Genomic DNA, 11,614 nt, shown 5'->3' with positions numbered 1-11,614 from the left:
CATGCTTTTATTTTCTGCTGTAAGGATGCCAATAATAGCAGGGTTGTGAGAAACGAGTGATAATAAAAAGATCTTAGCTCACACCTGAAATGCAACAGGTGTGTAAGAGACATCAGTCAGAACTATTCCAAAAGGCAGTTTTTAGGTGGAGGCTCAGGGGTGGGGTGACACATTTGTTTAATCTCAGTGCTAGGAGGCAGAGGCTTGGGATGTTTGTGAGTTCAAGGTCAGACTGGTATTCCCACCTCATCCCCACCCCTCCACCCCCACAGTTTTGAGACAGGGTATCATGTAGCACAGGCTGGCTTCCATCTAGCTAGGAAGCTGAGAATGACTTTGAGTTACTGACTCTCTTGTCTTCAACTTTCTGCTTGCTGGAATTACAGACTCGCACTGCCACACCCAGTTTATGTGGTGCTGGATGGAACCCGGGGCTTTGTGACAGCTAGGTAAACACTATCAACTAAGGCACGCCCCCAACCTGTTTTTGTCTCTGTTTTAAGACAAGGTCTGATTATGCAGCCCCAACTCCAAATTTACAATCCTCCTGTCTCAGTCTCTTCAGAGCTTGGATGTGCATAGAGCTGTGCCACTATGTCTGGCACTAAGTGATATATTTTTTTAAATGTTAGGGGATGTGGTATGCATTCAAGTGCAACTGTGTGCTTCTGCAGCAAGCCCAGTTTAGCCATTAAGAAAGGATGGAACTAGGCTGAGGGTGTAGTCCGATGGTAGAAAGCTTGCCTGGTATGCAAGTGACCCAGGGTTTGAACCACAGCGTTACATAAATCAGATGGGGCCAGAAGTTCAAGATCATCCTTATGTATGGATCATATCATACATGTGAAGGTTAAGGCCATCCTGAGGTACATGAGAAGGAGAGGGACAGGGACAGGGAGGGCTAACTAAACAAATATATACATAATATCTCACTGTGACCATGGCCACTCACTTTCTAGACACCCAGACCACTGGGGCGAACACGTTCCACCAAATTTGTGCTGTGGGCGGAGTTCTGGATAGGGGCGTGGCCTGTCTCATGTTTGCCCAATGGGTGTGCGGTGGGGCGGGGACCTCCTCGCAACTGAGTCCTGCACAGGGCATGCTTCCTGCAGTTCCATCTCCCTCGCGGGTGCCTCTGGCGTCCCTAGAGGTCTCCGACCCCAGCCCGCCCTCAGCCCACCAGCTCTGCCTGCAGCTCCCTCTCGCCATCCTCAGACCCTAGCCCGGGACACCCGGGGATTGCCATCATGGGAGATGGAGGAGGTGAAGGCGAGGACGAGGTCCAGTTTTTGCGGACGGTACGTTTTGTCTGGATCAGGAGGCTTTGGGGTGATTTCTTGCTTACTTTTCTGAGTCTCTTCCTTGCTTGCTGGTGGTCTCTGAAATCCGAGGTCACTTTGTCTTTCCGTCTTTTCTCATCACATTTTCGACCACGGAGAATTAGCAGGATTTAGGAGGACTGAGTGGGCAGGAGGGGGTGGGATCCTCAGACGCCCTCTCCTGACATAAGAGATTTGGGGTCATTGAGGGAGCACCTCCCCTCCTGCCATTCTGGAAGCAGACACTTGAGGAAGGTGGTTCTAATTCTTGGGCTTAATTTAGCTGTCCTCCACCGCCGCCCCAGCCCTCATTCCCTTCTTGCTCCAGGCTCTGACCTATTTAAATCCTTGGGAAGGGGGCTGGGGTGGGCTGGACAACACCTTTCTTTTCAACTCCTAGCCTTTGGCGGTCTCCTTGGGAGTCTCTTGGATCTTAAATGTACTTTCTTCCTCGGTTTTGGTGAGGAGGGTTAACTATGTGGGCTAATGGCCTCTGAGAGTATCTGGGTGACAAAGTCTCTCCCAGTTCCTTGGTATATCTTGTGTCTCTGTCTCTGTCTGTTGTCCCTTGGCTTCAGCCTTCTGCATTTTGCTATCCCTCTGGTCCTGTCTCCCTGAATCTCAGATCCCCAGCTGGGGGCAGGGATGGGACTTGGGACAACAGGTGTCTCTCCCAGAATAGCCCTCTTTTCTGGGCTCTGGGTAGGGGACAGGGAGGGGACAAGAGAGGGAGGGGCTGTCTCTTTCTTAGTCCTTCCCACCATATCCTCCCAGGGGCTGAGATGGGGTTTGGAGTAAGGGTATGGGAGATGGTCTCTCTTTGGGGCCAGGTCTGCTGACCCTGCACTCTTCCCCCTCCCCCTAGGTCCTGAGTCCATGCAGAAATGCTGACACAGCATTCCTGACCCAGAATAGGACCCTGGCAGGCTGGGTCCGGTTTCTTGGGAGGGAGGAACAAACAGCTGGGGCTGGTGATGAAGGATGGGGACAGCTGGATGTGAAGCCACTGGCGGAGGGCCTCTCCCCAGCCCCAGCCCCTTAGCCTACACCATGGCCTTCTACTGCCCTAATAAGCCAATGGCTGCGGCTCCAATCTCCTGAGTAGTCATGCTGCACTAGGCCTGGTGCCCAGGGCCTCAGCCTCCCGAGGTGTCTAATTATATTCTCATTGCCCTATCTTCTGAGGTAGGGCCCTATCTTTATCTCCCTGGGAGATTTGAGGGAAACCAAGCCCCAAGTGGTAAACTTGCCCAAGGTCAAGGCCAGGAAGTGGCATCTCTGAGTGCCCTGGGAAGCCAAGCCTTGCTTTCAACAGGGGAAATCTGGACCCAGGTTTGCTGGGGTAGACAGTGTCTGGGGGTCAACGGCCCCAGACAGGTTCTGTTTGCCTCAATGTTACTGAGGTTGTGTGGTACTTTCTTCAAAAAAAAAAAAAAATCTCATTTATATCATATCCTCCCTATAAGAAAGAATCTGTATTGCAACTCAGGGCATGGTTTACATATTCATTGGTGTTATTAAACAAAAAGAAAATTCCAACTTTAAAGCAGGTTGTGGTGGTATATACCCATGATTCTAGTGCTGGGCCAGCTTGGGCAACATTGTAAGTTCAAGACCAGCCTAAGTTACCTAGGGAGACTGTGTCAAACCAAACCAAACCATCAATTTGCCTGTGGTATAACTGACAAGCTGCACATTATACAGATCTACGTGGGGTGGGGTCAGAGAGGATCTGTATGTGTGGAGAGCTGGCTGCACTCTTGACACATAGCCAAGGGTGACCCTGACCTCCTGATCCTTTGTCTGCAAGTCCTAGGGTTGCAGGCATTCACCACCACGTCTGGTGTGTGGGTTTTGACACAGGATGCAAACCAAGTAACCAGCATGGCAACACCTCCTTCACCCCAGTAGCCCCTCCCACCATTTGCAGCAATCACTCCATCCAAGCCGCCGAGCACATACACTCTACTGGTTACCGCTAGAATTTCACATATGCTATGTGCGTGTTTGCTTCTCTTTCTGCTCAGGAATAGTCTTTGACTTGCAGCATGTATCTAGCCTGAATTCCTTTTGTGGAGGAGGAGCTCATTGGTGTCTTGTTGTGTGATTATGTCACATATTCGTGTGTATCTTCACTCGTGCACTCTGAGCTAGTCACATCTTCACTATTTTTGATACGACATACAACTCCAGCGAACATTCACATGCACTTAAAAAAAAAGGTCTCTTTGTATAGCCCTGGCTAGCTTAGAATTCCTTATGCAGATCACACTCATCTAGAACTCACTGCGATCCATCTGCCTCTGTTTCCCCAGTATTTTTCTTTTGGGTAGATTGGTTTTCTTGAGACAGGGTTTCTCTGTGTTGCTGTGTAGACCAGGCTGGCCAGGAACTTGGAAATCCACCACCTCTGCCTCCGTAGCCCCGGGAATAAGGTGTGTACACACCACCAGTTTTGACACGCCGATTTTTTCCCTCAGACCCATTTATTAACGCCACATTGTAAGTGGTACTTAGGTAAGTGTAGAGCGATGTTCCATGTTCCTATCTAACAGCTAGCTTAAGTCAGCGGCGTATTCATCTTGAGTGGACTCAGGAAGCAGTTAGTGATGGCCATGGGCAGGTGCAGGACTGCAGCCTTTCAAAGCTTTACTTCTTTTATCAGCACCCCTGATTTCATAAGCGATGAGGGTCATTAGCCCCATTCCTTCTCAGATTTCCTGGTCATCCTGGAGACCCAGACATCCTTAATAAAGCTTTGAAGCATCTCAGCAGGACCAAGGCCACAGGCAACACCAGATTCCCCAACAGCCCGCGAAAGGTCCAACACACCTATTCTTAATAACAACTTTCATAGCATGTCAATCACCCTGATATGAGACCAGACATGTTGTTTTCTTGTTCTATTCTCTTTGATTACTAAGGGCACTGACCACAGCCTGCCTGATCCTCTCACTTGTTTTGAATGTAGTGGGCCCTGGGTCCAGAAGACAGGGGATGGGTAAGTGTGCAGATTCCCTGCAGACCCCAGAATCACTGAGACAGTTAAGCTTGGAAATGGTGGTAGTGGGTGCTGGGGCACGAGGAAGCTGCTTTTAGTGTTTTAATGTTTTTGTTTGTTTTTTGTTTGTTTGCTTGCTTGTTTTTGAGACATCTGTCCCATATAGCCCAGGCTACTCTCAAACTCGCTAGGTATTGGAGGATGACCTTGAGTCTCATATCCTCCTGCCTCCACCTCTAAAATATTTGGAATAACAATAGGCATTGAACCATCTTGCTTGGCTTTGGTTTTTCTTTCTTTTCTTTTTTATTTGTTTCTGTGTTTGGTTTTGAGAGGTTTCTCTGCATAGCTCTGGCTGTCCTGGAACTTGCTCTGTAGTCCAGGCTGGCCTAAAACTCACAGAGATGTGCCTGCCTCTGCGTCCCTAATCCCGCACGTACTGGGATTAAAGATGTGCAACCCCTCCTCCCAGCTATTCCTGGCTTTGGAAATTGCACTATTTAATTGTAGTCTGTTCTTTGATTATCTACCAATCATCTACCCATTTAGCCAACAGTCAGTCTGTCTGCCTGTCTATCATCTGTCTATCTGTCTGTCTATCTATCTATCTATCTATCTATCTATCTATCGTCTGTCTGCCTATCATCTATCTATCATTTATCTATAGAGATAGTGTCTTGCTACATTGTCCAGACCTGTTTTGAACTTGCTGGACTCAAGCAATCCTTCTGCCTCAGCTCCTGGAATTGATGGGATGTCAGGTGTGTATCCTTTTAACCAGTTTTGGAAGCAGCATTTGGAGCCAGGGCTCCTCCTCACTTCACCCTCATGCAGGAGACCGTGGGAGTCGACCCTGTGTGGTTAGGTTTGCTGTCACGATTAGACTCCCGGCTCTGATTTACATGCTGGCTTTACCACTCACTTGCTTTCTCTGTTTGGGAACATGATTTGAACTTTTCTCTCTGAGCTCAGTTTTCTTATCCAGAGAAATGGAGAGGGAAAAAAACTCAATAAGGATTCAAAATGACCTCTGACCTTGTATCACCCCTAGCCCTGCTGCTGTTCCCACAATCCCATCTCACTTGTCAGTCCATAACACCTCCTGCCCCCCACTGGAACATTCTTCCCTACAGATGTACAGCCCTGATTTTTTCTATTTGGACAAAACCCAGAGGTCAAAGGTCATCTTCTTGGCTAGGCTGTGTCACCTCTCCCCACTCCCCACCCCCTACCTCAATTCTATTCTGTTATATCACACTGATTTTTTTTCCAGAACACCTACCACTAACTATACGTTTACGTATTTACTCACCTGTTTATGGATGGCCTCATACACATAAGCATATCAGTTCCCTGGGGGCAGGGCCCCCCACTGTATTTGATACTATGCATTCAGTACCTGGCAGGTAGGTAGTACTCAAGAAGTGTCTGTTAAATGAGTGGAAGCCGTAAGCATAAGACAGCCAGCAAATTCTTGCTATATAATGCCCAAGCTGTATAATTACTGTGGAGATACAGATGCCCAGCATGTACTAGAATGCCAGAAATACATGGAGATACCAGGACAGAGCCATCATCAGTAGGCCATGCTTCTGTCTCCTCCTGGACCAGGCCGTTGAATTGAAGACGGCCTTTGTGGATTGCCACTCAGGATTAGAACCTGTTTGTGCTTGGGAATTTGAAATGTGACTTCTGGTAGGATGTATAGCCTTTTTAAAAGTTTTAATTATTTTTACCATGATTTTATGTGCACAGGCGTTTGTTTGCATGTGTGTCTGTGATCTACATTAGTGCCTGCAGAAGAGGGTGTTGAGTTCTCTTGGACAGGAGTTACAGATGATGTAGGTGCTGAGAATCAAACCGGGGTCCTCTTGAAGAGCAGCCAGTGCGCTCGCGCTCTCTCTCTCTCTCTCTCTCTCTCTCTCTCTCTCTCTCTCTCGATTCCTTTCTGAATTTCATCATGGACCCCAATCCCACCCATCTCCCTGTCCCTTTGTATCTGCCTCCTCTGTCCTTGCAATCTCCCCACCAAAAGAAAGTAAAAAAACAAAAAATTAAATAAATAAACAAAACAAAAAAGCCTCTGTGTCCCACAGTGTGTCCCAGTGTGTCCCACAGTATCCTCTGTCCACACAGCTTCACTTGCAGATGTTCACTGCAGTGAGTCATCGGTCTGTTTAGAGGCCTCTGGCTTCTGCTTCTCTATCAATACTGGATCCTCACCAGGATTCCTCTTGGATATCCTGTGTCTCCTTCATGTGCTCCAGTGCAGAGATGGGGTAGATGTTGGGGTGAGCGGACTCAAAGCTCTGGATCTGGGCCTGGGAGGTGGCTGAGTTGGTCAGCCCAGCAGCTATTCCTCACCCACACCACCATGGTGGGCTCTCCAGCACTGCCTTGGCTAGTTCACCTAATGCTGGAGCCCGCAAGGGGCAGGGCCACCTCTCCAGGTTTCACATCCTCTGTGCAAGCTCACTGGCATCCATGCCACCAGAGCCCGCTCTACTGGGCTGCCCAGGCAGGGAGCAGGGCCTGCTCCCTCCCCCCCCCCCTCCGCCAATCCCCAGTGCTACAGCCACCAAGTGGGAGAGGGTCCAGCTCTCCCACCTGACACAGGTGTGTGGGTGTGGGGGAATCTCTCCCTGGCCAATGACACCTCAAGGTAGGCAAAACAGCCAGTGTTCTTAACCATGGAGCCATTCCTCCAGCTCCATTTGTAAATTTCTTGAACTAGTTTTCTCTGCTACATAATGGCATAATTTGCTGGGCAAAGTGGTACATCCCTGAAATCCCAGCGTTTGGAAAGAATAGGCAGAAGTGTCAGGAGCTCAGGGTCATCCTTGGCTACAGGGCAAATTTGAGGCTAGTCTGGGCTACATGAGATTCTGTTGCAAAACAAAACAAATACCCCCAAAAAATAAAAAAATAAAAAATAAAAAATAAAAAATTGTCCAGGCTGTGGTGGTGCATGCCTTTGATCCTAAAGCTTGGGAGACAGAGGCAGGTGGATGTCTGTGAGTTTGAGGCCAGCCTGGTCTACAGAGTGAGTTCTAGGACAGCAGGGACAGAGAAACCCTGTCTCAAAAACTAACAAAACAAAAACAAAGAAAACACCCCAAAACATTTAATTTGTAAGAAAGCTGATATTTTCCACACTCCACTGTGTCACCTTGCAGATCCCCTGTTAGAGGAGTTAGATTTCGATTCTCTTAAACCTCAGTTTCTCTATTTTAAAATGAAGTGAGGTATGGTGGCACATACCAGTAATTCTAACAACTCGAGGGGCTGAGGCAGGAGTCTCTCATGATTCTAGGAGTTCAGGGCTTGCCTGGGCAACTTAAAAAGACACTGTCTCAAATAAAAATAAATGACCAACCAACCAACCAGAACCCTGCTGGTATGGAGTGTATCTTTTCTAGAAGAGGAAAGAGACAGCGCCACCGCGTGCAGTGTCTTCGCTGCTCTGTCCCTTCTGGTTCCCACTAATGAACCTTGTCCCTCTGTTTTCCCAGGATGACGAGGTGGTCCTGCAGTGCAGCGCCACGGTGCTCAAGGAGCAGCTCAAGTTGTGTCTAGCCGCTGAGGGTTTCGGCAACCGCCTCTGCTTCCTGGAACCCACCAGCAACGCGCAGGTCTGTGAGCACAGTGTTCGGGAGGAGGGCAGGGTCGGGTCCTTAAAAAAAAAAAAAAAAAAGGCTCTGGAGCCTGAAAGGGGGATGCTGATCGAAGACTGATCGGCTAATAGGAGAAAGGGGCGTGGCCTGAGATAGGATGAGTAGAATCTGAGGCAAGAGTCTGAGGTGGGCGGATGCCTGACGGAAGCCATGAAGGGGCGGAGCCTGAGATGGGGCGGGGTCTAAAGAAGGGCAAGCTCTGAAACAAGCCGGGTCTGAAGAGTAAAAGGCGGGGCCTGAGGTGGGAGAAGATTTGAGGTGTCCATAGGGGCTCTGAAGAGAAAAGTGTGGGGTCTGAGTTGGAGATGGAGCCTGATGTGGGACAGGATCTGAGGTAGGTGGTCTGGGGTTTGAAGAACGAAAGGCGGGGCCTAGGGTGGGGGCGGAGTCTTAGGTGAGTGGTGAAGGGTGAGAGGAGGGTGGATGTCAGGGAGGATTCCTATGGGCACCGAGGATGGGTGGTCATGGTCTCAGGGAGGAGGGGCAAAGATCAAAGGAGGAAGAGACCTAGGGAGTTTAGAGGAAAAGAGACCTAACAGGAGAGGACTGGGTCCCATGGGAGGTGGGAAGAGTATAAGGCACCTGAGGGTGTGTGGCTTTAGGCATGGAGGGAAGTTAGAATCTGAAATGCAGGTGGCTTTGAATTCAAGAGTAGAGGGCTCAGATATCCAGGAGAATTTTAGCAAGGGTTGTCAGGAGGGCATGGAGGGAAGAGGCCAGAGAAGCCTGTGGTCTGAGGGTTAGGTGTAGTCAGGTGAGAGAGGAGGGGACCAGAGGAGGGGGCATGGGTTCTGAGAGAAGGAGATGGTCTGTGGTGGTGGTAGTAGTGGTGGGGTCAACAGACATCTGAAGAGCAGGGAGTTTAGGGATCTGAGGGGACAGCGAGTCAGTCAGTCTGTCTGTCTGTCTGTCCTATGTGTGTGACTGGAAAGGCAGGGACAAAGACCAGAAGTAGTGTTCTTCTAGGATTGGAGAGATTTGGGCTGATTTGCAGGAAAGGCACATAAGGGTTAGTGTGAGGGCTTCCTAGGAGACCAGGGGACACAGAATGGCGGCAGAGTGATGCAGGTGATCTGGAAGTTTCTATGGGTAAGTTGGAGGAATTTGAAGGAGGAAGCTAGAAGAGGTGTTTCCTGTGTTGTGGGCAAAGATTTGATGTGTGTGTGATGCCTGGCAGGGTCAGGGGCTTCCTGTGGGGTGAGGGTTGGGTCTGGGTGTCTGGGAGTGTGACTATTCATTCAGGTTAACGGATGGATGAGGCATTGTGGGGAAGAGCGATTGAGAGCTTTCCTGCTCCAGTAACATTTATCCACCCCACCTTAGAATGTACCCCCTGATCTGGCCATCTGCTGCTTCATCCTGGAGCAGTCTCTGTCAGTTCGAGCCCTGCAGGAGATGCTGGCCAATACTGTGGAAGCCGGTGTAGAGGTAAGGCTCCGCCTCCAAGGAGCAGGGGACATGGACGTGGATGGGGAGGGGACCTGGGGGTCATTCACCTTCTGCTTCTTCTTCCTCTCTCTGCCCTGCCCCCACAGGCCCTCAATTTGGATAAGTGGGTAGGTCTGGCCTTGGGTGTCATCTGTCTTTCCTATCACTCCTGACCCCACCAGGCCTGCTGCTGAGGCCCACATCCTGAACACAGGGGCTGGGGGATTTCCCCCACCTCAGATGTCAGGGGCTGTGGAGCCCAGAACAAGCCAGGCAGGAAGGAAGGAGGGAACAAGGGGCTTCTGAACCCCTGTTCCCTGGTCCATTCCTTTCTCTTTTCTCTATCCTCCTCCCCACCCTGTCACTGCATGGGACATCTTCCCTCCCCTCCCCTCATCTCAAGTGTGGGTCTGCCATGTGACCATGTGGCCCCATGACATGGCTCCCTCAGAGCATGGGCATGGGAGAGCCGTGATGGAGGCATCAAGGGATTGGATTCACCTCCCTCCTTCAAAGGGCCACGTCTCCTCATGCATGGGAGTGTGTGGCAGTGCTGGGGAGTCGCTTTATCACCATGGTTGAGAGTCACATGCTTGGCAACAGCTAGGACAGTCCTGGTGCAGATAGACTAGAGCTATGGTAGCTGGGCTACTGGGCTCTCTTGAGTGACTCTGGTCACCTAGAAGATGAAGTCACTCTTTGGGTGACTTCAGGACCTGGTATAGAAGAGGAAAGAAGTGGAATGATGGCAAGGTGGGCTTTGTAGATTTTTTTTTTTTTTTAAGTAGAGCCTCTTATATCCCATTCCGGCCTCAAACTCTCTAAGTAGCTGAGGTTAACCTTGAACTCCTGATCCTCTTGCCTCTACTTTCCAAGTGCTAGGATTACAAGCTTCTGGATCTTGGGAAGTGTAAACACTCTGTGTCTAGGCTTCTCAGAGACAGCCCCTGCTTCTATAGTTGGGGAAATGGAAGCAGACTGTATGCTGGGGAGTTGAGCTGAGGCTTCCTGCCTTCCTGCCTGAGCATACAATTTTATAGTTTCAGGCATCCACTTGTGAATAAGCCATGTATTTTGGAAGGTGTTCTAAATCTTGGAGTCTATGCTCACTCTGTACCATCTCTCCCCCTCCAGTCATCCCAGGGTGGAGGACACAGGACTCTCTTGTATGGCCATGCCATCCTGCTCCGGCATGCACACAGCCGTATGGTGAGTGTACTAACCACAGATGCAGGCGGAGGAGAGGGTGCAGGCCCACCAGGAGGCTGACCCCACTCTCTCACCCTAGTACCTGAGCTGCCTCACCACCTCCCGATCCATGACTGACAAGTTGGCCTTTGACGTGGGATTGCAGGAAGATGCAACAGGTTCAGGGGCCGTGGGGAGGGGTTGTGATGGGAGTCCCCAATCAGGGAACAGAAAATCTGCAGAACTCTAGAGGTGGGCACGAGGCTGCACTGGAGCCAGGAATGGGGGCTGTGGCGCAGAAGGTCTGGACACAGGGATGGGCACATTCTGTATAAGAAGATGAGGTGGGGATTTATAGACTCCAGGGGCTAGAAGGCTTGGAGGTTGTGAGTACCCTGGTGAAGAGCATTGTGGGAAACCATTGTCCTGACAGTCACCCCACTCTTAGGGGAGGCATGTTGGTGGACGATGCACCCAGCCTCGAAGCAGAGGTCAGAAGGAGAGAAAGTTCGAGTTGGGGATGACCTCATCCTTGTGAGTGTCTCCTCTGAGCGATACCTGGTGAGTAACCTTGTCCCCCTGATGGCTCCTACTGCCCCCATAGGGGCACATGGATTTGCCCCATCTATCATCATTGGCTTGCCCAGTGGGTCTCTGGTCCTGTGTTCTGACTCAGAACTCCTGGTTTTTTGACACCCGTATTTCTGAGATCTGGTCACCCTCCCCCAACCCCCCACCCTTTCCTAACTTACTCTCATTCTCCTGATCTGTGACCTCCACCTTTCTGCCTCCATTCTGTATATTTCCTGGCGTCTGTCTATCCCTGATTGTTGGCCACTGATTCTTAACTATTGCTAATCTCATTGCCTCTGGCCACCACACCGTGGTTGCCCACAGCACCTGTCAACCGCAAGTGGAGAGCTCCAGGTTGATGCCTCCTTCATGCAGACTCTGTGGAACATGAACCCCATCTGCTCCTGTTGTGAAGAAGGTGAGGACTC

General features: G+C 50.2%; 1 protein-coding gene across 4 annotated transcripts in view; it reads left to right on the top strand.

Moving 5' to 3' along the window:
- Positions 1–1,112: 1,112 nt before the first annotated feature.
- Positions 1,113–11,614, top strand: part of Ryr1 (ryanodine receptor 1) — a 131,001-nt gene continuing 120,499 nt past the window's right edge. For all 4 annotated transcript variants that reach the window (XM_076930947.1, XM_034498479.2, XM_076930943.1 and 1 more), the window contains exons 1-7: positions 1,113–1,301; positions 7,836–7,955; positions 9,321–9,425; positions 10,560–10,634; positions 10,714–10,792; positions 11,062–11,174; positions 11,511–11,604. In XM_076930947.1, coding sequence (XP_076787062.1) covers positions 1,251–1,301; positions 7,836–7,955; positions 9,321–9,425; positions 10,560–10,634; positions 10,714–10,792; positions 11,062–11,174; positions 11,511–11,604 — 637 coding nt within the window. In that variant the 5' untranslated portion in view covers positions 1,113–1,250. The remainder of the gene's footprint in view (positions 1,302–7,835; positions 7,956–9,320; positions 9,426–10,559; positions 10,635–10,713; positions 10,793–11,061; positions 11,175–11,510; positions 11,605–11,614) is intronic.

Source organism: Arvicanthis niloticus, chromosome 1 (genome assembly GCF_011762505.2).
Source record: "Arvicanthis niloticus isolate mArvNil1 chromosome 1, mArvNil1.pat.X, whole genome shotgun sequence".
NCBI classification, from domain to species: domain Eukaryota; kingdom Metazoa; phylum Chordata; class Mammalia; order Rodentia; family Muridae; genus Arvicanthis; species Arvicanthis niloticus.
The sequence above is the reverse complement of the archived record's forward strand: the minus strand, read 5'-3'. Positions and strand labels throughout refer to the sequence as shown.